General features: G+C 45.0%; 1 protein-coding gene across 2 annotated transcripts in view; it reads left to right on the plus strand.

Moving 5' to 3' along the window:
* The window catches only part of FAM47E (family with sequence similarity 47 member E), a 37442-nt gene extending 19116 nt beyond the window's left edge, over positions 1-18326 (plus strand). Inside the window, exons 6-8 of one of the 2 annotated variants that reach the window (XM_059397156.1) lie at positions 5014-5169; positions 14978-15052; positions 17777-18326. In XM_059397156.1, coding sequence (XP_059253139.1) covers positions 5014-5169; positions 14978-15052; positions 17777-17842 — 297 coding nt within the window. In that variant the 3' untranslated portion in view covers positions 17843-18326. Of the gene's footprint in view, positions 1-5013; positions 5170-5866; positions 5924-14977; positions 15053-17776 lie in introns of those variants that run through there. The other variant, XM_059397167.1, reaches the window with a different exon arrangement.
* Positions 18327-27361: the final 9035 nt, after the last annotated feature.

Genomic DNA, 27361 nt, shown 5'->3' on the forward strand with positions numbered 1-27361 from the left:
GATGTTTTCCATCCGTGGTTACATATGCGATGTTTTCCATCCGTGGTTACATATGCGATGTTTTCCATCCGTGGTTACATATGCGATGTTTTCCATCCGTGCTTACATATGCAATGTTTTCCATCTGTGGTTACATATGTGATGTTTTCCATCCGTGGTTACATATGTGATGTTTTCCATCCTTGGCTCCACTGCACAAGGTTTAGGAAAAATATGCATTCCGACACTAATAGCAGCGCTTGAAATTTTCTGTTTGCTCTTCATCTCTGTAAAGCGTAAAGTGCACCGTAATGCTGGACAGGCAGGTTGTGTCCATCACACCCGAGGCCTGAACCACAGCTGGCCCCGGATCGGGGCCGAATCACATTGCTCAATCCCCTATGTACAAATCATTGCACAAGTGCTGCTTTACCAGCCCTGCTGGTTATTGCCAAAACTGAACTTTTGACTGGCAGACAGAGGGTCACTATGTGAAAGTTAAAGTACATTTCCATATGGGGTCATTTTCCTTCACTGGTAGGACCTCCTTGAATCCTACTGTGGATCTGCTGGTGGTTAATTCCGTCAGCCTTTGTGTGTCTGAAAATATCCGTACCGTGCCTTCATTTTTAAAGATGTTATTTATCAGAGAGAGAGAGGGGGAGAGAGGGAGCACAGGCAGACAGAGTGGCAGGCAGAGGCAGAGGGAGAAGCAGGCTCCCTGCTGAGCAAGGAGCCCGATGTGGGACTCGATCCCAGGACGCTGGGATCATGACCTGAGCCGAAGGCAGCTGCTTAACCAACTGAGCCACCCAGGTGTCCCCGTGCCTTCATTTTTAAAACAACTTTTGTGAGTATAGAATTCTAGGCTCACAGTGTTTTGTCGGTTTTATCCTTTTTACATTGTTTTGTCTGTCTGCACCTTAAAGGTGGTATTAATACCACTGCCTTCTTGGCTGTATTGTTTCTGATGAGGAATCTTTAGCCTTCCTCATCTTTGTTTTTCTGGACATGTGTTTTCCCTTGGCTGCTTGGCTCTCTGTTGCCAGCTGTGAGTGGTGTGATTATTAGGTACACCTTGTGCCTGGGGTTTGCTGCGCCTCTTTTATCCACGGGTTTATACTTTGCATCAGATTTTGGAGAATGTTGATCATTATTTCTTCAAAAACTGTTTTGTCTCTCTTCCTCTGGGCTCTGAGGATGCCAGTTACATGTAGTTACATGTAATTACGTTGCATGGGGTTGTCCCACAGCTCGCTGCTGCGCGTCCAGTTGGGAATTGTTTTTCCTCTCTGTCCTATGATCGCTGTCCTTACAGATTCGAATCTGTTCTTTATGCAATGCCTAATCAGCCATCAATCACCTCTGGTGTTTTTCGGCCATTGTGTACATTAAAATTTTCATTTCAGAAAGTTTGGCTTGAGGGGCACCTGGGTGGCTCAGTGGGTTAAGCGTCTGCCTTCAGCTCAGGTCAGGATCCCAAGGTCCTGGGATCGAGTCCCACATCAGGCTCCTTGCTCAGTGGAGAGCCTGCTTCTCCCTCTGCCTCTGGCCCTCCTCCTCCTGGACCCCATGCTCATGATTCTCTCTCTCTAAAATAAAGAAATAAAATCTTAAAAAAAAAAAACCCAAAAACAAAACAAAAAAATGTTTGACTCGAGTTTTTAAAAAATATTTTAAAAATATTTAAAAACTTGAATTAAAAAAATATTTCCACATCTCTTCTTAATCTTGAGCTTATGAAATACAGTTATACAGTTATAATAACTGTTTACTACTGGGATGTAGTTAAACTTACTTGGAAATTTTGATCCTTTTTGGTCTTGGCTCTCAGAATTTGTTAGGAAGGACTGACTGTTCAGTCCATGGGTGATTCTCCACAAGGGACAAGACCCTTCGGTTTTTTCTACCCAGGGTCCTGTGAATCTTCAGGCTTCTCAGAAGAGAACAGAAACTGTCCCTGACCCCGTGTACATGCTGCACCCTGTTTCTTCTAATCCTTTTGGCTGGTTCTTTCCCTAAGCTCGGGTAGTTTCCTCTCACACATGCTGAGGAAGATGTCTGCAAACCGCTGATTGCCCTCTCCAAGCACTTCTCCGCTTTCTGTTAATTGTTGCTGTCAGCTTGAACCACCTTGGTCTGGTCTCTCAATTCCAACCACTCAGCTCAGGGGCTGCTGGTCTCCTCCGAGCCTCTCCCTGCGCTGTGGCCTGGACCGTCTCTCAACACAGCGAGCTGGGGCCGGTGCCCGGGTGGCTCAGGGGGTTGGGCGTCTGCCTTCGGCTCAGGTCATGATCTTGGGGTCCTGGGACTGAGCCCTGAACTGGGTTCCTTGTTCAGCAGAGAATCTGCTTCTCCTTCTTCCTCTCCCTCTGTGCTCTCTCTCTCTGTCTCAAATGAACAAAATCTTAAAAAAAAAAAAAAAAAAAAAAAAAGACTGATCTGGGGTAATTGTGGGGCTTATCTTTTTAGTTTCTTGTCTCTTAGGGGATCACTGTACCTGCTATTTGATGTCTAGTGTCTTATAAACCATTATATATGGATATATATATTTATACTTACTTCTTTTCTTTTTTGGCTGCTGCATGTGGAGGGTGAATCTGATCCTTATTCCAGAAGTGGAAATTCCCTTCGTTATTTTTATCCCACTTACTCCTGCTACATTGTTCTTTGGTCTTCTCTAAAACTCTGAGCTTTCCTACAACCTTTTCTGTGCTCATAATATTCTCTCTGCCTGAAGTGCCCCTCTGCCCATGCCTACCTTCTTATACCCTCCTCTAAACCCAGGTCATAGGCCGGTTTTTCCGTGGAGATTTTTCAGGTCCTGGGTTGACATGAATTCATTCTTACTTCTAATCTCTCCCAGCCGCCTGGGCCCCTCCTGCCATATAACTCTGTTTGCCTCATATATTCATTCACCCATTTGTCTATGCAATCCTTCAACGAACATTTCTGATTTCCTACTACCAGGTGCCAAAATGTGCTGGGAACAAACCAAGAAGCGGAGACAAATGCTTGTTTCCTGCATTTAAGGGTTGACAGCCTAGTTGGGTCAACATGTAAATGATTAACTATAATGACACGGTTTCGTAGGGAGAGAGAGGAAGAGGTAATCGATTCCACCCAGCATGGGGCGAAGGTGGGTTCAGCGAAGGCCTCGCAGAAGAAATGGTGTTTGTACTGAGTCTTGAGAGACGACTGGTCACCCAACAACAGAACGTGCTTCCGAACTCAGTCTGTGCAGTAGCAGTAGTAGAGGTTTCATGCCCTCCTTTCCCTGCCTTTCACTTTCCTTGTGCACTCACTCTTTCTCTCTCTCTGACAAATAAATAATAAAATATTTTTAAAAAATATTTTAAAGTATTTTTTAAATAGTTAAACAAATAAAAATAAACATCCCACTATGCACAGGAGAGCAGTCTTCCTGACCTTCCAACAAAGGATCATCCAGCTCAAAGTATCCATAATGCCAAGTTAAGCAATCCAATTTTAATTCAATAAGTATTATTGAGCACCTATTATATCCAAAATATTGTTCTAGATGTCAGGGGTTTGTACCTAGGAACAAACTCCGCATTTTAAAGCATGAACAGAGAGACGAGCATCAGAAGACAACTTAGCATGTGAAACGGGGCTATGTCCCGTTACGAAGAGTGAGGCAGGGCAGAAGACAAGGGTGTTGTGAGGTGGCTGCAGGTTTTCGACCGTCTGTTCGAAGGGGAAGGACAGAAACGCTGAGGCCAGCTCTGCGGAGGGCTTTCCCCCCCTCTGCTCTGTCCCGTTCTCTCTGCCTGAGATACGGCAGATCGGACTTGACTTGAAATGAACCACACATTCTGCTTCAGGTTTAAATGTGAGTGAGAAGAGAGGCCGCAGAATCTCGGCGGTTTCATCATTTGGTCTTGCTCGGTGTGTGGGGATCGCGTCCACACTATCAGGTCTCGACCCGGCAGGTCTCTTTGCGTCCGTCATTCACTACTGAGGAATGGCAGAAAGGAAGGAAGGCCGTCTATTTTTTTTTTATTAAACAATTTTAAAAAAAATTTATTTATTTGACAGAGAGAGATCACAAGTAGGCAGAGAGGCAGGCAGAGAGAGAGGAGGAAGCAGGCTCCCTGCTGAGCAGAGAGCCCGATGCGGGACTCGATCCCAGGACCCTGAGATCACGACCTGAGCCGAAGGCAGAGGCTTCAGCCACTGAGCCACTTTCTCTCTTCCGTTTATGGGGAAGAGATTAGTGTTGGAGAGCGTATTTGTTGTTGCTGCTGTTGGATAGCATTTTGATCAAAACTAGTGTAGCATTAATAAGGCTAAAGAAAGGCAGTTCTGGGCTCATAGGAAGTCTATAACTCGTGATTATGGCTGACTGAGTATTGGTGTTTTTTTTTCCCTTGATATTTATTTATTTGAGAGAGAGAGAGAGATGGAGGCCATGCACAAGCAGGGGGAGAGGCAGAGGAGGAGCAAGAGGGAAAGAAGCAGACTCCCCGCTGAGTGATGAGCCTGAAATGGGGCTTCATCCCATGACCCCGAGATCACAACCTGAGCTGAAAGCAAGAGTCAGATGCTTAACCAACTGAGCCACCCAGGCACCCTGGTTGGTTCTATATTGTCTAAGGTCATTATGCTTCAGTGAAATATGTGATTTTTTAATATGATTTCTAGCTGCTTCACGTAAGATTCTCCTTTAATCTTTCCTACAACCCTATGGAGGGGATACTCTCATCTTCATTTTATAGATGCAGGATTAAGTAATTTGCCTCTCGACTCATAGCTACTAAGTGGGGGAGGCTGGACTTCAACCCATGTTTGTCTAAGTCGAAGGCCATATTTAACCACCCATTTTTTCTTGTTCATGAACTTTTCACGGTACCTTTGTAAATAAAAGCATTCTGAAACTTCATAAAATACCTTGACAAGGATCAATAATGAGCTAAAAATAAATGCTACTGCTTTCAGAAACTAAATCTTCGGTTTATTGAAATGACAAATATAAAAAATGAATGAAATTGGGAATTATGTTATTTTCTGTAGAATCCTCATAAACCAAAGTGTGTGAAGATGAGATATGGAGCCTGGTATCTGAACACGAAGTTGTGGAAAAAGCAAAGAGCAGACGAACCTTTGGTTGACCCCAAGGTGTCATGTAAAGCTCAAGATGAGAATTTTAAAAGGGAGATGCAGGAACAGGTATGTGTATATGTTGAGATTAGATCATCCGATCTGGAGGGTTTCGCAGTGTACCTGGTAGCTCATACTGAAGCCAGAGTCTGGGTGAAACACAAGTTCCAGAAAGTCTTACAGCTTGCATGTTGACCTCAACAATGGGAAAGTTACACATACACACGTTGTACGTGTAATAAGTAAGACGTGGGATCTCCTGGCTTTGTGGTAGACACAATGTCTCTAAAGATAGGACAATCACTCATTATATTCCTAGCATTCTTGGGACAGTTAATTCTATGGATAAATTGGTTGTTCCAAGGGTGGAGTGACGTGGTAGGACCACCTGCTCAGAATGGATATAACATCACCGGTTCTCTTTGAGTAACTAAATGGGAAGTTTGCTTTTTGTCAGCAATGGATGAATGTTAAAGAATTCAAAAATTGCCTTCGGGAAACATCTTTTTGCAGTTCAGCAGAGTTGTAGGATTTGTCTAAGAGAACAAGGACAAAGGTCAGTAAACACTGCTTGGTATCACAAAGCAACAAACACGCCTAACAAGTAGGTGCTCTAATATCACTACACAAAACTCTGTGCCCGCAAAAGAAGGGCAAAGAAGTTACAAAGAAGATACTCATCGTAGTCCTGGAAATTTGGAGATAATGATGCAACACCTGAACAGAACTCTGAGACGAATATTTGTGAACCTCTTCTCTTTTACAGTGGGCCCAAAACTTCTCCCAGATAATGATGTGAAAACACTGCAGAAGGAAGTAAAATGTACCAATTTGCCTACTCGTTCATTTAGTAATCACTCATTGATCGCCTCCTTTAGATTGGAAACCTGAGACCAGAAGGATGGTCCTTTTTATCTTTTCCAGTAGCGGGTATGACATTCTTATTTTCAGATGTGGGCCTGACACAAATTTAGAGCACAAGATGCTTAAAGAAGCCTATACATAATGTAAATAATGTTCAGTAGAATTTTCTGGCATATGGTTTCTGGAGCAAAATATCTAAATTTATGTGAATTTACTACATGACATAAAACTATCCCAGCTGCACTTAAAAAATAACAAAACATGAAGGAGTGAAGGTTAATTCTTAACCAATTAAATACTGAAAAATAATAGTGGTTGCAAAACTTACTATTTGTAAGGGTCTTAGAAGTTCTTTTGTTAGAAATACATTCCTAAAGACTTACTCCAGGCTGAAGGGATTTTACATATTCCATTTTGATGGTGAAAGCAGGAAAAGATGTTTGCCAGAGTGGGGACAGTAAGCTCCTGAAAAAGAAATGACGTTCAGATTTTGGAAATAGGGCTGCATATTATAGTGAAAGATTATTTACCGGACAGTCTAGACAGAGGGAGGAGTAGAAACCATGGGGTTTTCCATAATGACGTTTATAAATCCCACGCTTGGAGTTCCTGAAGATCGAATTGCCCTGGGGACTTTAGCTGCATTGACTGTGGCATCCCAGTTCATCAGACACATAAGACGCGGTGCAATGCCGGCAAAGCGCAGTCGCTAGGGCGACATGGCTGTCTTGCAGGACCACACGAGTTTCCCTGTTCTTGGAGGAGCTCATTTGGGAGGTCAAACGGTGTTAAAGAACGGAGTTACAATGACATAAACTTACCTATCCAGTTTTAAAATTCAAATAAATGAGAGGTAAAACCGAAAGAATACGTAAAGATCCCAAAGGTATTGGAACCGGATCAAATCTTTTCTGATTGTCGTGCCCTTTCATGTTAAAATCTATTAAAGAACAAAATCCAACCAGGTAAATTTAAAGGTGTAATTAGCCTTATTCAGTGACTCACTGAACCATCCTGTCCAACCAGCAGAAGTGAGCTCTGAAGAGTTGTGTTGTGTAAGACGGAACACAAGTGGAAGAGTTGTGTGGTGTCAGGAGGAAGGCTTTCATAGGCAGAAATGAGTGGGTCAAGGAAATTGTTGCAAAAGAAAAGATTGTTCCAGGTAAGGTCACCTTTCTTAGGGGGAAGGGCAGGGATCTCAGGCAGAGCCTCGCGGGCGCTCATCGGGAAATTCCAGACTCACTGGTTTAAAATCCCACTCATGGGAGAATCTGAAACTTCGATTCGGTATTCGATTAGGTATTAATCTTGGTGGGGCTTCACGCAAGTGACTCCCTTTTGGACCCGTTGTTCCTTTTTCACGGTCGCACCCCTGCCCCTTCCAGAGACTGTCCCCTGCACCGAGAGGTGTGATCAAACTGTAAGGCATTAGCGCTGCTCGCAGCTGCTGGTCTGTAGGTCCCAAAGCTTCTGTGGATCTCATTTCTTTTGACGAATCCCTGTGGTGTTCACGGGTGGTGATTCAGGCTCACCATGTTTTAGCCAGTCATTCCCTTCATCTCTTCGTGATGCTCCAGACTTAAGGAGATCATCTGCTTGGTGACAAGCGGCTACAAACATGCATTTCAAGCTTTTGAGAGAACAGAACCCACCAGGGAGAGTATTATGGTAACTGCACATGGGATCATTCCCAATGTTTGGAGTGCACTTTGGAGCCATGGTTTCTGAGGCCCAACCGGTCAAAGAATGACCCTGTTGTCAGAGGCGCCCTTTTAAGCCAAGTGGCTTGCCCAGTGATGTTACGTAAGTGAGTTTCGGCTTCCCCAGCGGTCTTAATCCAAGGGCAGCATGTGGTGTATGGGCAGCATAACACAGACACCTCTTTGCTCAGCTAAAAGATAATCCTTTTATCAGGAACAACTTTGGCCGGAAAGTCTAGGGATATTTGCTGGGCAGCTAGTGTCTTAGCGATGGAATCTGCAGAGTTAAGAAGCCTCTGATCATAGTCTCATCTGTTCTGACTCCTACACCAGAGGTCAGCCAGGTTTTTTAGTGCTTACGGGAAGACAGTCACCCAGCCTGAAATAAAAGGTCATCCTAAGTGCCTGACAAAGATGCGTGCTGCTGGTGCAGTCTCTCAGCGAGCGGGGACAGCTCTGGTCTTGATAATCTTGGGCACGTGGGGGTGCAAATGTACAGAGATTCGCATGAGTAAATGTGCCACTGGGGTACCTGCTTCCAAGCAGGGGTCAACTGTAGTTTGTGGTGACGTGGGAAGAGAAGAGAAATTGGCCGCCGGGAGGACCAGGGAATGTCTCGCAACGTGACGAATCCAGGAATCTGCCAGTTTGCCTCCCGTAGCGATGGACTGGGAGATACAGATGATGCAATTACCCTTCTGGGCCAGTGTTAGAGTCATGAACAGAAAGAGAAGAAGGAGTTTCATGTTCACGGATGAAGTGCTAATTAGTGCCTTGGGTAGAAAGCAGTTGACTTTGATCGTTCTCTTGCTCCCCGTGATTCAGGGGTCTCCAGTATCTGCACAGGACCAGGTGTCGGGCAAGTGGCGGGGGGACTGCTCTGGCTGTGGACTGTCTATCTGGGGGCTCAGTGGCCTCCAGTTCCGTAGCAGTGGCAGTGGTCAGGAGTCCTTGGTAGGATCCCTTCTAATGGGGCTCAAGGGTTCTCATCCTTTGATGACGCTTCTGGAATACCCAATCACCGGACTCCAGACTGTGGCCTTGAAGTGGGATCGGATTAAATCTTCAATCTGTGGTTGATGTGCTTGAGCCTCCGATGGTAAAGAGGTGCGGCAGCTGATCAAACCAGGAGGAGGCAGCAGGGATCAGCTGAAGGTCGTAGAAGACATTGGTCTGCCGGTGACTATTTCCTGGGGACTGAGTTTATGTTTTCCAAACAGATGGGAAGACCAAAAGCAATACCTTCAGCCAGGGGAGTCCGGTGATTTCAGCAAGTTTAGAAATGTTAAGTTAGGAGCGCCTGGGTGGCTCAGTGGGTTAAAGCCTCTGCCTTCGGCTCAGGTCATGATCACGGGGTCCTGGAATCGAGCCCCACATCAGGTTCTGTGCTCGGCAGGGACCCTGCTTCCTCCCCTCTTTCTGCCTGCCTCTCTGCCTGCTTGTGATCTCTGTCTGTCAAATAAACAAATAAGTAAGTAATCTTTAAAAAAAAAAAAAAAAAAAAAAAGAAATGTGAAGTTTGAGGATCCCGTGAGTTCTGTCAACCTGGCCCGATGAGTCCGGCCGATAAAGGCAATGCTAGTTCCGAAAAGCCGGCGAGGTTTTCATTAAGCCTCATACACTTTGCCAAGTGAAGTGGCTGCCTTGACCGCTGGAGATTGTGGAAGCTAGGCCCCAAGTGGGAAACACACACTCCGACGGTTTCCTCGCCATCACGAGGACGTCCGCCTTGCGGCCGGGGAAGGCTGGCGCCCACCCAGACAGCACGCGAGGGAGCAGACGGAGCGGTGACCCACGCCTCGGCGCAGCTGGAGGAAGGAGTCCAGCGGCGGGTGTTCCGAGGGTCCAGAGGGAGGGGCTCTGAGGCCCTTGGAGACCACCAGAGTTTCTCTAGGCTTAGGAAGCTGGCCTGTCGCACCTCAGTGCAGATGGTCTTGGCAGCTTTAGGACATCTCCCCGCTAATGTCAGTTCCCAGTTCAAGTTCATCTTAAACGTCCTGGAGTGGGTTCAGTGATGCAAAAACCAAAAAGTGGGGCTTGTCCGGAGCCAGGATGAGACCGGCAGGTGCCTCGAGTTTCCCACAGCCCTAACTTTGTTGACCCGTGTTCATTTCTGATCTGGGCGCAGACTGTTGCCGTGGGACAAGGAGGTCAGGGTGGCCAAAATCTGGTGAGGACGGGTCATTGTTTTGCAGAAGCAGAGTGGATTTCATCCACACACGCAACAGTCTTTATAGATTTATTTGCTGCTGCCTTTGCATGGAAGTCAGCCGGGGGTATTTCTCTGACACTGAGGTTTCAGTCTTTTATTATGAGCCTCCATTTTGACGACAGTTTCAGGAGGTAAGAGACGAGCAGTAAGATCGTCTACCTATTGCCCATTTTTGATTGAGTCCCAGAGGACATAAGGAAGCCCCTTTGTTTCTGTAACATCCCTAAATCCTGGATGGCCCCAGAGGCAGGCTGCTATGATCCTGAGAGCTGGCCTGCTCAGGTAAGGGCACAGAGCACGGTTTGTTGCGTGGTTGGAGCTTAGGGAAGGTTTCCCCTTTGGAGTAGGTCATCTTGGATAGGAATCGTTCAGCCAGACTGAAAATCCTCTTTCTCATTTCTACGGTATGACCCATGCATGGGGATGCGATCAGGAGTAGTTCAAGGAGTATCTCATAAATCAGGACGCGCTACCACAAAATGGGACGCTAGTGCCTTGTAGTCACCGACTTGACTTCCTCAGGTAGAGGCGGTAATGTAGCGGGATTAAGGGTGTTGCAACGTCTAAGACTCAGAGTAGGCGTGAACGCAGAAGGATCTCTTAGGAAGTTAGTGTACCCGCAAGAAATGTTGAGTCAATTCTGAGTTAAGGAGACTTTGGACAGTGTGTGCAGTTCACGAATAAACGTCATTTCCTAGGGTCACATACGGTGAGACTGCCATTCTCGCCTTGCTGTGACTGTAGCCGTAAGACAGCTGGGCCAGGGGCGCCTGGGCGGCTCTGTGGGGTGAGCCTCTGCCTTCGTCTCAGGTCATAATCTCAGGGTCCTGGGATCGGGTCCTGGGATTGAGTCCCGCATCGGGAATCTCTGCTCAGCAGGGAGCCTGTTTCCTCCTCTCTCTCTCTGCCTGCCTCTCTGCCTACTTGTGATCTCTGTCTGTCAAATAAATAAATAAAATCTTAAAAAAAAAAAAAAAAGACAGCTGGGCTAGGCAGGAGCGACAGAACCAGGCTGTGCTGTACTGGGTCCCAGGCTTCTGGCTACTACCCTGCCCTTCAGTGAGCCTTCCCAGGGCTTGAGTATCCCCTTCCTGCACAAATAAGCTGAAAAGATTTGCACAGTGGGGTGGCCCTGAGGCAGGCGGGTCTTGGGGTGCTTGTCTCAGTCTCCTGAAAGCCAGCACACAGTTGTCTTCCCAAGGAGAGTGTTCAGGGACTGAAATTTTAGTAAGTTCACAGACTAGGGTAGCTAATAGCGAAAAAGTAAGAGCCTATCATCTTCAAGAGCCGGTCAAGCCTAGTTACCCACTAGTCACCTAGTTGTGCATATAGGAAATTCCTGGACTAGCTTCATTCTTTGGGGAGATTCAGGGCTTCAACAATTACCCAGGTAATGAACAGGGTCTAGAGATAATTGTGATTTTTCCTTAGAGACTTTGTGTCCCTTTACAGCTAACTGCTCTAGCAAATCAGTGAAATCTTCTATGAACTCTTTGGAGGCTGAAAGTAGCAAGAGGTCATCTACATATTGCAAAAGGATGGATTTCCCAGGCAACTGAGTGTTGCTTAAATCTTGGTAAAGTGCTCGAGAGAAGTAAGAAGGGGCCTCATGACCCCTTGAGGCATCACTGTGCAGGTAGAGCGTTGACAGTACAAGGGAGGCAAATGGGGTGGTTGGGATCACCAGGGGTGCTGGAAAGGCTGAACAGAGGTCCGCAGCCGTGGACCATTTTGAGTCTGGTGGAACTCCTGACAGAAAGGTGTCTAGGTTTGGAATGACGGGGAGATGAGGAATCACTGATTTATGAATAAATCCCAAATCCTGGAAAAATCAGCATCCTGTCCATGACGTTTCCAGACTGGTGAGGTCGGCTGAAGGAACTGGCACAAGGGATGGTTAGCCCCCAGGCGATGAGGTCTTCTGTGGGTGTGAGGTCTTGTATGGCCCCAGGATTTAATGGTTAGTGAGGTGATTTAGGGAGAGGTTTGGTTACACCTGTTTGAAGTCTCCGGGAATGACTTGTAAAAGTTCGGCTTCTATTTTGTGACCTTCTTGTGGTCCTTGGGATGTTGAAGACTAAGGATCTCGAACACCATCCCCGGGGTTTTGCGGTCTTGCTTTCTGCATCCATTTTTGGACTTCACTAGGTCCTACCAACATGGGTACAGGCTGATAAAGACTGGGCAGCCGGGACCCGGGGCCCTGAGAATGACTCAAACTCTCAAAAAAACTTCTGGGCTTCCTCCCTAGATTTAGGAAGTTCTTTAATTATGAGCACTAGCTCAGTCTTTGACCAAGAAGTGACTGAGAACTGAGAGGTTCGTTTACAACCTTGAATAGTTTTATTTTCAAAAGCAACTGTCCAAGAGTCTCTTCCGAGTGGAACGGGTGTTCAGAGGATTAGTAAGCCACGGGTTCTTGGGGGAAAAAGGACAGAGGGAGCAACAGAAGTCGCCCGAGTCCTACAGTCTTTTATTTTAGGTACCTCTTGTGTCTCTAATTTTTCATTTGCTTTCTGTAATGAAGTAGTTCAATGATGTTATTTTGGAATCTTCAAACCTTTTGGAGGCTTCTGCGTACCGGTTGAACAGGCGTCCCATTCTGCATTTTCAACTTGGGACCCTCTCGCTCTCAAGTGCATTTCTTAGATGAGTGATCTTGTCCCACCGGAATATTCCCCATAATGGCCTTTGTAATTCTATTTCTAATTTGTCATCGTAATTCTAATGTCATTTTTAGTAAAACATTGCCATTTTGCTAGATATCTGCAGCTTCTGGGAACAGAGTTCTTAGACATAAAATAAGCAAGCATGAGGCATGTGGATATCTGGATAAAAAGGGTGCCATTTCTTTCAGCTAGGCCTTTGGGTTTCTTGGAGCCAAACTTCTACCTAAGAGGGCCTACCACAGGGGTCTCCTCAAAGTGGAAAACACTCTAAGAACCTTTAGATGCGCAACTTCTGTCCACCAGTCTTTTCATCGTGACTTCTGAGGTGATCATTAGCAATAAGCCCTTATTTAAGCCTGAATATCTGAGGCCACCCACTGGGCCTGTCCAGCCCAAAGCAGACACAGATCAGCTCAAATCAGATCTAGTCCAGTCCCGAATCCAATCCAGTCTGGTTTTTAAGTTGGACCCAGTAACCAGCAGTTCCCTGTGTGGAACCTGGAGACCAGAAAAAGGACTGAACCAGCAGACCCCAAAGAATAGGGGGTATGGACGGATCCCAAACAAATGGGGAACCACAGCTGCAAACGTGGATCTGATGACAGAACCCCCGATAGAGCAGGCGGTTTCCGGTGGGTGGGGGATGTGGAGAGCCGATCAGATCAGGAGCTTGAAGCAGAGAGTGGAGCTCAGAACCAGAGGAACTTCCCAGAGGCCCTCAGGAGCAGCAAGAGAGACAGAGAACTCCGTGTTCTCAGGCACCACACTTGTTTCTTGTTGCCCCCAACACCACTGGATGTCTCCTTCGCTCCCACCGCTGCCACCAAATCTGTTAAAGAACAACAATTCAACCAAGTAAAGTTGAAGATCGGATTGACTTTATTCAATGGTTCATGAATTGGCAGCAGCTCATTGAACAAACAGAAGAGTGCACCAAGGACTTTTATGAAATGGAAGGCTTTTATAGGTAGAAAAGGGGTGGGATAAGGAAGCTATTAGCAAAAGAAGACAGAGGTTTGTTGTAGGCAAAGTCACCTCCCTGAGAAGGAAGGGCTGAGTTCTTATGCAGAGCACCTGCCTAGTGCTCATCAGGAAAGTCCAGACTGCCTGGTTTAAAATCCCACTCCTAGGGCAGGCTGAACCCACAGCTGGGTTAGGTACTAAATCTTGGTGGGGCTTAACCAAAGGGACTCCATTTGGGGCCTGGTGTTCCTTTTTAACAGATCTCAAAATTACGAATATATTGTCAAGTGGAAAAAACACTCGTTTCTTGCTCTACTACTCTCAATTCTGGTCAGCAGATGTGTCAGGGTTTTTCTTTTCCCATCACCAAGGAATTCTCTGATTCTCCAGACACCAGCTGAGTGTCCTACAATTTAACTCAAGTCTGCGACTGTCTACCTGGAGTTGACATCAGACGTGACAGGGGAAGGGCTCAGTCCCACAACCCTACTCCCACTTCAGATGCCAATCATACGTCAGGTTCTCCCTTGTGCTTCCGCACTGGGCATTGGAGGTCCCTATACCTCCTCCTCGCGTTCTGTCATCTGCTCAAAGAGCTCAGGAAAACTGCTTACTCATGAAATTATGGGTTTATTGTAAAAGGAGATAACTCAGGACTAGCCAGATGCACAGAGCAAGGTGTATGATGAAGGGTGCAGAGCCTCCGTGCCCTCCCTGAGCAACCCCGCACCCCAAACCTCTGCATACTCACCAACCTGGGAGCTCTCTGAACCCTGTCCTTTTGGGCTTTTATGGCGGCTCTAATAGGTAGGCGTGGCTGATTACGTCACTGGTCATCTGTGATTAACTCAGCCGGAGATTGCAAGATGGAGCGGAAGTTCCCACCCTCTCATCACATGGTTCTTTCCTCTGGCAGGTGGACTCCGTCCTGTGCTCTCCAAGGGCTTTCCAAAAATCACCTTGTTAACACAGTCTCTGTCGTGGTTAAAAGGAGCTGGTTATGAATAACAAAAAATTCTCCTTTAGCCTTTGTGGCACTTACCACTTAGGAAATTGCAATGGTTTTTAGGAGCTCTGTGCCAGGAATGGGAAGAAAACCGAATATAAATGTCTTACTAAAAACTCACAGTATCACACTCGTCAATCTCAAATAGGTTCGATTCCAGACATCTGGGCTTAATAATTGTCTAATTGCTAAAAAGTGTTGCTTCTCCTTAATACACGAGTTAGAAAAAAGGGGGTAGGGAAAGGAGAGAAAGTTGGACATCTTTTGAAAGTCTTTATATTCAGCTCCTGAACGTTATCTACACGTGTACTCCCAGAGGAGAAGGAAGTGATTTCAGATGAGGTACTTTATAAACAGCTGGCTGCCTTTAATTAGGACAAGTGGGAATCAAACTTCTGACAGCTGACTTTTTTTTTTTTTCTTTGTCATTGTTTTTGTTTTAATGTGGATCTTCTTCTTGGAGGAGTCGCTTGCTGACCTTCATGGAACCACTGCCTTTAAGGATTTCGTTCTAAGCAGGGGCTACAGGATGCCAAGTGTGAGTCCGGGGTCATTTCAGCAAGACTGGCTGAGGGGTTCACAGTCGCTGATGGGACAGCACAGTTGCCTACCAAAAGCCAAATACAGTTGACTCTTGAACAACACAGGCTTGAACTATGCAGGTCCACTTACATGTGAATATTTTGGGGGGTAACTACAGTACAATACTGTAAATATATTTTCTTTTATGATCTTAATAACATTTTTTCTCTAGCTTCCTTTAATGTAAGAAGACGGTATGTAATATATATATATATAACATGCAAAATATATGTTAATCAACTGCCTATGTTATCAATAAGGCTTCTAGTCAACCTTATAGATTATCAGTAAAATTTCCGGGGAGTCAAAACATATACATGTATTTTCAGTTGTGGGGGGTTGGTGACCCTAACCCCTGTAGTATATTGTTCAAGGGTCAACTGTACTTCTCAAAACAGGATTCGGGCTATGGTAGAAAGCGCATGCTTTACCCCAGACAAAGGCCCAGAGATAGGATTTGGTTTTTGCTTTTTTTATTCTGCCTATTTGATTCTTGCTCTCCGAGGTGCTGTCTTCCTACTGACTCACCTGACTTGAGTTTGGCTTTAATGGGACCAAAGCGAAAGAGGTCCCCGTGCCGGGCGTGTACCTTGCAAACTCTACCACTCGAACACTCTGAAGTCTCTAGAAAGTCTCTGAGTGTCTTTTACTTCTACATGCAAGGACAAAGAGCTGTGGTTTGGGTCAGGACAACATGGAACTGAGATTCACAATAGTGTTGTACCATGGGGTCAGGCTTGTGTGGAAACAGAACAGGGCAAAAGTTCACTTCCCCAGGACCCACCCGTTTTCCCCACTTTTTCTTACCCCCCATCTAGTTTCCCCTTTCTAAACTTGTAAAGCTGGCCCCAGCTGCCTTCCACGTGGAAAAGCCACGCTGGGAAGGCCACGTGCCACATGGGTGGGGTGGAAGGTCGGCAGAGCAGACCATTTTTAGCAAGAGAGCCTCAGAGCCTAGAGTTCTGTGCCCAGACCAGCGCTGTCACCACAGAAACCAGCGAGTCAGGTTGCTAAAGTCATAGCTGTTGAGTCACTCATTTATGCAGTGTCCCCCGTGTGCACACCCACGTGTCTTCAGGAAGCCAGCGGCCAACATGAAGTTCAGGAAATGCAATACTAGATTTCTTCTTTTCCATGAATGGGAGAACTGACGGTAGCTTACACTTACCGGCAAGTACGTGTATTGACTAAGCACAGATCCAGACGGGCTCAAAGTTAATGTGAGGGAAAGTCTTGAGTGCGAGGTGGAGATGGGTGGAAGATTGCATGACGTGACGAGGGGGTGGGGGAGGAACTACTGTCCTTTAGCTCTGAGCCTCAGTAATAGGCAGGGAGCTATAGTTAACACAATTATCCACATCGACGTACTTGTAACTGCCTAGTCAGAGCGAGGGTCACATACGTATATATTTACATCTATGATATAGAAAATGTCCTTATAATATTTTTCAAAGATTTGTTTATTTGAGAGAATGAGAGAGAGAGAGAGAGAAAGCACATGCAGGGGTCAGAGGGAGAGGGGGAGAAACCCCAGCAGACTCCCACTGACACAGGGCTCCATCTCATGACCCCGAGATCGTGACCTGAGCTGTAAACAAATTGGATACTCAACAGACTGAGCCACTGAGGCACCCCATGTCTATTATATTTTATGTAATTCCCTAATTAATTGCATATATTATATATTTTACAACATATGTAAAAATACTTAAGCATAAATATAATTACATGATATATGTGTGGGAGAGATATATATATTTTTCCTGCCAAGGACTGTACACACACACATATATATCCTTGTCTGCTGTTGTAATAATTCAGTTCTGTCTTAACATTTTTAGTGGCAGAACACTTTTTAAAAATTTTTTTGATTTGTCCCTTGTTGGTTTAATCAATCAATGAACATTTACTTCAATTTTGGGCAAAAGGAAGCATGCCTGACACATGGGCTGTACTCTTCCAGCTGCGTTAGCTAGCGAGAGATGATGTCCTTGACTACTACATTTGAGTCCTCTGAGAACACCTGTCATTCCAAACCCTGGAATACATTTTCTTCCTTTATTCTTACATCTTATATCTTCTATTTTCACAGTAAATTTTCAACTAAAAGGGAGGGAGAAATTTATTTTTTATATATATTTAATATATATATTATATATTTTCAATATATGTTATTACTTATTTAAATATATATGCATATATATGTAATTATATCCATATATGTAAACATTCATTCTTTCCAGGCGCGTGAGGTCTGTGCACACTGTACACACGCACTCACGTGTGTTACATGAGCGCAGGTACTTGATACACATCCAGCGTCCGCTGCTGGATCACCTGCCCTATTCCTTACCCTCAGCTTCATTCTGCTACACAGATGGGTCCCAGGTATTTGATAGAAGGGACGAGCAGCACGAGGCTTTGCTGAACTGAGCCGGGCTGGACTTGGGCACAGAACGAATGGGAATTGGAGCAGGATACTTCGGATGTTGTACAACTACTTTCCAAAGTCTCAATTTATCATGTTCATTTGTCAACATGAAATTTTGAGTACCACAAGGATGTACGTCAGAGTGTGAGGTTGTGAATGTGGGCATGGTAGTGTCTGTGGGCAGAACTGTACAATTTACTTCAATTTATTTGCCAATCTAATGAAGGTTTACTCTTTTTTTTTTTTAAGTTCCTTGCGAAGATGTATGTCAGGAAGGAGCGCAAATGTGAGTGTAATAAGACCTCTATCAAATAATTCAAGCATAGAAGAATCTTGGGAAGATGATTATTTTATTTGCTACATACTTGGCTATTTCTCTGTCTCCTTTTAAACCTTAAATAAAATTCGTAAGTGTCCCATGGATGTACAACTTTGACTTAGTAACATCCATAAAGTTCATGCTTAATACTTAAAAGCATTTCACAATGGTTTTCTGCTTCCGTTAATCAGTATCTTATACATCCTATCAGTGGTGAGATCAATTTTCACACATTTTTGTAGCACTGTCAATATTACATAGTTATATCAACTATTTGTAAATAATAAATAAAACCATAAATGGAAGCAGAATTACTCTGGGGCACCTGGCTGGCTCGGTGGGTGGAGCATCAGACTCTGGATCTCAGAGTCGTGCGTCTGAGCCCCACGTTGGGTGTAGAGATTAGCCAAAAATAAAATCTTAAAAAAAAGAAAAGGCAGAATTATCCTATTGCATTTTCTGATATTATTATTTTCCCTAGTCTTGAGTGAATACCTCCTTTATTCTTTTTAAAAATGTTATTTTCTTTAAATCTGAATAAAGTTTACTCAAGTTTTTTCCCTTTTTAGGCACATTAGTCTTATTTTTTTTAATATTTTATTTATTTATTCATGAGAGACAGAGAGAGAGAGAGGCAGAGGCAGAGAGAGAAGCAGGCTCCCTGCTGTGCAGGGACCCACGACACGGGACCTGATCCCAGGATCCTGGGATCACCACCTGAACCAGAGGCAGACGCCCAACCGACTGAACCACCCAGGCACCTTAGGCATGTTAGTCTTGATAATAAAATGTGTACCTAAAGATAAAGTCATAAGTCATAAAATTTAATGGAAATTCAAGATATATTTTTTAAACTAATTTTACAGAGATTATTTCTTGTTAAAAATGCTAGTGCTCATGGTAGAAAAATCAGAAAATATAAACTAACAAAAAGAATATAGAAGTTGTGACTAATTCCTACAGAGTCAGAAATAAGCAGTCTTCACTTACTGGAATACATCTTTCTAGATCTTTCTCTATGAGACCCACTATGTGAAATTTAACCAAAAAAGGAGTTTATTGAAAGAATGTGGAATCCCAGAGTTTTGTGAGTGAGGGCATGTGCCTTCAAATGCAAAATCTCTGGGTGTGAGCTTCCATCCTCTGGGTCTGTCGGGATTTCCTCTCAGCCACCCGTTTGCAGGACTGGCCACATAGCGGTTGTGCTGCAAATGAGCCTTTGTCACGTCCTCCGTGAGTCCAGACACGTTAGGGTGACGAAGTACATGACAGAAGCGCGAACCCCATCGTGTCAGCCCCTTCCTGGAGTACCATGAACACCATGGCAGAGGCTAAGCCTTCAGTAAATCTGTGAGGAGGGAAAGGAAGTCCAAGTCGCTGAAACCCGCGCAGAGTCTGTGTTTCTGCTTCCACACGCACTTTGTTTGTGAGATCACCAGGCCCCGCTGGAGTCCTGGGGAAACCCGTGGGCTGACGTGGAAAGGCCAGGTCAGCCTTTTCATGCAATTCTCGAGCGCCTCCTCTACAGTGGAGACACTCGGTGGCTACGCGTGAAGAGCCAAATAGCCTCATCCTCTAGAGGACCGGTCCCGAGAGATGCCCTGAGCGCACCTTTCCCGGACATCTCGCCACCCCAGCCTGGTGCTCATGGTCCTGCCCAGTCTGGCTACCGAGCTAAACCCTCAGCTACTGACCAATACGGGCGACAGAGGCACCTCGGCCATGTCTCCTTTCAGACGAAGTGGTGGGCAGGATGAGATGCTGAAGATTTGCCTACGGGGGACTCTCCTCAGTTGTTCTCCAGGGCCAGCCTTGAGTCAGGCTAGCGTGTTGGGGCGTCCAGTTGCGGCAGCTGTGTGCCTCTCGTGCAGGTTGTCTCGTCAGTCCCCTGGACTTGGGCGAGCACCCCTAGGTCAGATGGGTAGACCGAGGCAGAGCAGCAGTGGGGGAAGACCGAGCCCGCCCCGCAGTCGGCTCTCCCTTCCACTTCTGCTCAAGCCCAGTCCCATACAGAAACCTTCTGCTTGATCACAAGAACCATATAATTTGGTAAATAAACATGTGGACGTAGGGGCCAGAGGATCTGGGTTCAAACCAAGCTCTGCTACTTACGAGCTATATGACCAGGGGGGCCGGTCAGTTACCCTCTGTCTGTGTCGGTTTTCTCCGCTAAAGTAGGGATAGCTGCAAAATAACAGAACTGCCTCCCAGAACTGTGGCCAAGATGAAAGGGGATGTTAGAAGTAAATTGCCCGGAACAGAGCCTGGCCCGTTGTGTAGACACACGGAATGCTAGCTGAGTTCACGGTGCAGTGGAACAGGTGAACCCGTGTTTACAATGGGCACCAGTTGCCTGGCTGTCTAATGGCTCACGATCAGGCCGCTGTATCCATTGGTGCCGAGCCACAAACCAAGATTGGCCTCTCCAAAGGAGACGAGTTATAGTTTACAGAATTCACGGCTGGGCTGCAAAACCCTGGGGCCTGTGCTCGGCCTCAGCTTTCTGGACATGCCAAAGCTCCGTGCAGCAGCCCTATCTGTCACAGGTGTTCCAAATCCACTGGATTCCTTGGATTGGGGGGCAGAGCTTCCTGGACCGGCCACAAGGCTTCTCTTGCTTCAAGCTGCACTCAACGCTGCCAACCTCTCAGCTGACGGAAGAAATGAGCTGAAACAGCACATCTAAATCCGGCCTTCGGTCTCCAAACACAAGTGCAAGTAGCACACCGTTACACATACTTTCCGATGCCCAGATATGAGATGGAAGGCACTCCAAGGGCATAGCTCCTAATAAAAGGTTGTTAATAACTACCTTGCTACAAGTTTTTGAATTTTTATTATCTTTGTTGTTAATGTAATTTACTTAACTGTAAGTATATTTAAGTTTTAATAATGACGGTGTTTATCAAGCAGCTCACAAAATTCCTGAAAATGTCTCAACTGGCTTTTGTGATGTGGTACAAACTGTCCCTAGCACATTACTGATGGCGAGATTCAAGGCTAGGTGGGGTGTTAGCGATGGAGGATGAAGAGATTTGTCTACCCCAACCTCTGGCCAGATTATTTCTGCTACGGTCATTACAGAGTCTTCGTGCGGGGTGAGAAAAGCCTCCCACACGGGGGATAGGGAGGATTTGTCCAACAAGGAAGTCTGCATTAGTTTGCATCTGCCAAGGAGCAGATGGCGAAACGAATTAGAAGTTTGAGCGATTTCCTCGGAGAGGGAGCAGGAGAACATAGGAGGAGCCTTTAGACTATGACTCGTGTGTGATGCCCGTGGAAGGAGAGAGGGAAGGAAGAAGGATCGGGGGAGGAAGAAGCTTGGGCTGCAGCACAATTCAAATAAGGATTTGGCCAGGCCAACGGGGAGTCTTCAAGGCAAAGTCGCCTTGAATTTGGATTCAAGGATTCTCATATCTTGCCCGAAGGCACCTGCCTTGGTACTTCACGTGCTCTGCCATTGGTTGGGAGCAGCCTGGGACCACGGCCTCAGTGCAAGGGTGGGCAGCCACTGGGCGTCCGTCAGTCATACTCCGGGCACCAGATCTGAACAGTGTGTTTCCATAGGTGTGGGAGCTCCGGGAACCAGAAGCCATCTGAATCTTCCCGTATGTTCACATTTCAGCATTCAGGGTCACACACTCCTTCCCAAGAAATGCTCTGTCTTCACAAAAGAGATCTGGCAAAGCTGTAAATTCAAATGGTGTTTTAAGTTAGCCAATTAAAACGGTCAATTTTCCCCCCTCTTTCCCTCTCAGTTCAACAGCTGCAAGACTTCAAACTCCTTTAGAAAGTCCTTTAGAGAGTCGCTGATTTGAAGGGGTCTGTGTTTGTTTTTAAAAATGTCCAAGACTATTTGATGCTCCTCTCTTCAAAATTTGGTGGGCAACTCCTTTTGGACCGAGCAGGGACAGTATCTAGGCTTGATTTTTACCAGTAGATTGTGGAAGAAATGATGTGCGATTCCTGAGACTAAATCATAAAAACATCGTGGCTTCCTCGTCCTCCCTTGGATCATCTGCTCTGGGAGAGGCTGGCTGTTATGTTGTGAGGACTCCCATCATACCTATGGGAAGGCTCACATGGAAAGGAACGGAGATCTTCTGCAGTCATGTGTTGGAAGGGGACCTTCTAGCCCTACGAAGACTTCAGATGACACTGGAAGGCTGATTAACATCCTGACATGAGGGACTCTGAGCCAAGGCTACCCAATTAAGTTACTCCGGAATTCCTGACTCTAATGATTTTTGTTTTTAGCCGTTAAATTTAGGGATTATTTGTTACGTAGCAATAGATGAACAACAGATTTTACTGCCTGGAAGTGGCTGCAGCTATGACCACAACTGGAAATGATGAAGGGAGCAGGAGCACTGGGTAGTGGGTTGAAGCTGGGAGAACTTTGAGGACAGTGTTAGCAAAAGCTTGGAGAGCTTTGAAGAAACTGGTAGAAGAAGCCTCGGGCACTTTGAGGAGCCGGTGAGTAAAGGCTTGCAGGAAAATGAAGTAAACACTTTGGAAATTGGGAGAAATGGTCTTCTTGTTACGTAAGAGCAGGAAGTGTAGCCACACTATTGCCTGAAGTAATGTGTGAAGCGGAGAGGGTACCTAATCACCTGGGTCATGTGACTAAGGAGACTTTTTAAGAGAGTACTGAAGATACTACTTCTTGCTGCTTATAGTAAAATGCAAGAGGACAGAGATAAGCTGAAGTAAGCACAGTTAAACAAAAAGGAAACAGGACTTTATGGTTTTGAAAATTCCTAGCCTCTCAGATGACAAATGGTATTTACATTAAGAAATAATTTATAGCAAAGATGGAATCCAAAAGGACACAGAAAAGGACACTTCCAGGAAAACATGGTCTAAAGGTAAATCCAAAGATGTAATTATTAAATCCATTGTTAAGACCTCAGAAAGACTGGAGGTGATGCTTCTGCATACCATTCAATCAGAAAAAAGTTCTACTAAAATTTTTAAAGTTGCCTCACAGATTCTCTTGCTCAAACAATAGGGCTTCTAAGAAACTGAAGGTTGTTGAATTTCAGGAGAATCTCAAGGAAGAGAAGGGCTTATGCTGAAGAGTTATGTGGGTTTATGGTGTGGACCCAATAAGATTCACAGGAGACCTGCAAAATGTTTTGAAGAACTATATTGGCATAAACACTGCCAGCTTGGAAAATGAAGAGAATCGGCTACACCAACCTCCTGCCAGATTATTTCCACTAGGGTCATTACAGAGTCTTCGTGCAGGGTGGGAAAAGCCTCCCACACAGGGGATAGGGAGGATCTGTCTGACGAGGGAAGCTGCATTAGTTTAGATCTGCCAAGGAGCAGATGGCAAAAGGGGATTAGAAGTTCGAGAGATTTCCTGGAAGAGGAGCAGGAGAACGTAGGGGCGCTTGTGGAGGAGAGAGAGAAGGAAGGAGAATCGGGGGAGGAAGAAGCTGGAGCTGCAGCACACTTCGAATAAAGGTTTGGCCAGGCCTTGAACTTACTGTTCCCCAAATAACACTGGATGTCTCCGTATGGTCTTGTGCAAAACTCTCCCTGGGCCAGACGTGTCTGGAGTGGAATCACTGAATCTTGGGCTCTTCAATTTCATCCAGATTGTTCTCCAGACTGTTTCTCCCTGTTTATTCTCACTGGCAACATCACATCTTCTGTCTCATATTTGGATGTAAAATGGCATAATATCATTGTTTTAATTTGCAATTATCTGTTTACCAGTGAATTTAAGTATTTCCGTGCCTTTTTGGTAGCCGTTCATTTATTCAACTAAAAATGACTGTGAGTGCCTTTATGATCCAGGCGCTGTTCTAGGCCCCGGGGAAAAGCACCCGCTATTCATTTTCCATCCCAGCTCCATTTTCAATTGGAGCTTATGTTTCTGTTTGGAATTTTTGGCAATTTGTCTGAGTTCATTACAGATCCACATACTAATCCCTTGTCAGTTTTAATGGCAAAAATCTCCCCGTTGGAATCTGTCTGCTAACCTTATCCATGACATTCTTCAATGATTAGCCTTATTTTGATCATGTCAAGACACATTTTGGCCTCCTATATGACGCAAGATCACAGTGATAGTCTCCTGGATTTTGTTTTATCGGCTATTAGTAGTTCTTTGCAGTTCCGTGGCAGCTTTACCATTGATGTAGGACTTTAGTCCACCTGGAGTCCTCCCTTGTATGTGTACAGAGGTGTAATCTAGCTTTCTTCCAGTACCATGAGCTAGATTTCCCAACACAGATTTCCCTTTTCTCTAAAGCCTTCATCATTTCGCATAAGAAGAGGTTGCAGCATCGAGTCTATTCTGGAACTAAGATGAGTCAGAGGTTTGCAAACATTGGCAGTTTGAAAATGTCCCTGTGAAATCTGAGCCTGGTCGGCTCCAATGTGACTGCTCTGCAGAAAGGTTTGGCTTGTGGCTGGTGCTCTGGGGAGGAGCTGGAGCCAGAGGCTTGAGAGCCCCGGACAGGTGCTGGTGGTGGGTACATTTCCCCCAGGAGGCGAGGGCTGGCAGAGAGAGCAATTACAAATTAGGAACAAGGCTGAAATTTGCCGTAAATGTTGGAAAACCACCCTGAGGCTTTCTCCGGTGTCACCCACCCACATTTGCACACTCACCTCTCAGATTTATGATTTGAAACTTGGACAGGGTTTAGTAGCTGGCTGTGAGGGATTCAGTGTAGCTAGAATTTCAGAGCCTGGGTCCTGGGAGGTCAGAATACTGGGTTCAAATCCCAGCTCAGTTACTCGTCAGCTTTGTGATCTTGTGTAGCTTTCTTCTCTTGGGGCATTACATGAGATCATCCTCATAAAGCACTTAGCCTAGGGCACCTGGGTGGCTCAGTGGGTTAGGCAACTGCCTTCAGCTCAGGTCATGATCCCAGGGTCCTGGGTTCGAGTCCTACATTGGGCTCCCTTTGCTCTGTGGGGTGTCTGCTTCTCCTTCTCCCTCTGCCTGCTGCTCCCCCTGCTTGTGCACTCTCTTGTTCTTTCTCTTTCTGTCAAATAAATAAATAAAACCTAAAAAAAAAAAGCACTTCACCTACAGTATACACAAGGTATTCAATGAAAAAAAAAAAAGACAATGAACAATAAACAGGCCTTTAGATAATAGACTTTGCATTCTAGAACACAAAGAATAAACAAACTCTGGCCCTTGAGGAATGTATGGTCTAGTCTGGGGATGAGATAAACCAGAAAAATGATTATACCAGCACAGAAAACCTCCTATTTTGTTCTAAGACAGTGTACATATGTAATTATTTTCTTTGAAGTCGGCCAACACATCAGTTTGAGGGTTGGGGGGTGGAGAGTGGGATTGTGGACTAGGGTAAGATTTCATGGAAGTAAGTGGCTTCTAGGAAATCTCTAGATTTCCGAGGCCGAGCGAGCTCCCTCTTCTCTCCGCAGGACTCCATTTTAAATGAGGTTTCCTTTTGTTAATTTCCAGCCTTCGAGGGCTCTTTGCTCCTACAAACATGCCCAGGTAGGTCTTTCTTGGTCTGAAAGAACTTCTTTTGGACCTTGTTCTAGCGTTAAGGGACACCTCTATTTCTCCCCTACCCCTTGCCTCCAGATTTCTTGAGAGAAGGCTGACTCGCTGTTGGATGTCGCAGCCTTCCCCACGTTTGTGTCTCGGGCTTCCAAAACTGAATGCTTACCCTCACAAAGACTGAAGTCCCCGATGACCTTGTACAGGTCAAACCAGCCATTTCTTCTTAGTTCTTTATCCTCTTAAATTCCGCTGAGCAACATCCCTGTCCTCCCCACCACCTTCCTGCACTGATTTTGGAAACAAGTCTCCCTGTTCTCTCCCTCCCCTAACTCCTCCTTCCCATCCTCTTCAATCCCCTGGCCTTGCAAGCAACGATCTGTGTTCATACGCATAATGGATATGAATATTGGATATTGTAAATTTTGGTGTATTATATATATGTACATATCATATATTTAACTTACAAATAGCCACCACCCATACCTATATCTATCTATACTCTATTAATAGAATAGTAACCAATTAGAAAATGGGCACTTTGACCCCTAAAATAGAATATAAAGATACAATAGCAACATAAGTCACCCTAGGGAGGCAGCTTTCCAATCTTCCTTCTTGAAATTACGCCAAGGGCTGAAAGGCGCTGATTTTGATTTCCCTCTGGAATGTTAATCTCTGCCACAGATTTTGCTGCCACTCTCTGGGAGGAATTTCCAGTCTCTCTCCTGAAACAACCGGCCCCTGTTCCAGCTTCCTGCGAGTGCCTCCAATTGAACACAACCCACCAGAGGCATTATTCCTCCCATTTCTACTGAATCGCCTTCCTTTTTTGTTTCTGTCTTGCTAGGCTCATAGGACGCCTATAGACAGGCAACACTGTCTGCAACCAAATATGATAAACATGGTCCAGTTAGGGCCGTGAGTGCAGTTTTGGATCAAGTAGCCACAGACTTCCAAGCAATATGGTAGTGAGTGGAGTACTGCTTTTTTTTTTTCTTTTTAAAGCAGCAACACAAATGGATGAGTCAACATTTAAGTTTGGAAAAGCCAAAAGGAAGGCCAAATAATGTTTTTTTAAAAAAATGTTTTGTGAGAAATCTGATACAACAGAAAACGAAATCTGGTGGGTGGAAAGAACTACATTATTTATTGGTTATATTTTTAACCAGTAGCAATTGATGACAACAATAAACCTTTACTAAGAACCTTCTAGTTATTAGAAATGGGTAGTGGGACTGCTTTCTAGGAGTTTACAGATCCTCTGGGATTTCATTTGTGAACACATTGATAAAATTTGACCAATGAACAGTACACAAAGTTTTCCGTGAGGAAATACAATGTTCAAGGATTTTCGTACTAGTCATAAAATCACTCCGTTGGCTTGAGAATTTGTAAAATTCAAGAACATTCTATGTCCTTGTCCTAGGACATCAAGTTTTACTTTGAAAAAGGGAGATACAATAATTCTAAAATTTTCTACAAACGTCTATTAAAAATTAGATCTATAATAGTGATACCACTTTTTATTATTTTCAATTTACCTCAAGATATATATATATATATATACATACATATATATACATATGTATATATATATATATATATATATATATATATATATATATAAAAGATTATATTTGACAGAGAGAGATCGCAAGTGGGCAGAGAGGCAGGCAGAGAGAGAGAGAGGAGGAAGCAGGCTCCCTGCTGAGCAGAGAGCCCGATGTGGGACTCGATCCCAGGACCCTGAGATCATGACCTGAGCTGAAGGCAGAGGCTTAACCCACTGAGCCACCCAGGCACCCCCAAAATATATATATTTTTTAATCTTAAAACTGCCTGGATTGAGATGAAGGGGGCGGGGAGTTGTTAGTGGTCTTAAATTTTAGAGGTCTTTAAAAGTTCATCACTGACTTCCTAATTAGTTTAAGACATAAACCCTACTTGACAAAAAAAAAAAAAAAATAGCATCCTCGTTGCGCTAGAAAATGCAAACAGAACCTACAGGAAGACG

Source organism: Mustela nigripes, chromosome 1 (assembly GCF_022355385.1).
Source record: "Mustela nigripes isolate SB6536 chromosome 1, MUSNIG.SB6536, whole genome shotgun sequence".
In the NCBI taxonomy this organism is placed as follows: domain Eukaryota; kingdom Metazoa; phylum Chordata; class Mammalia; order Carnivora; family Mustelidae; genus Mustela; species Mustela nigripes.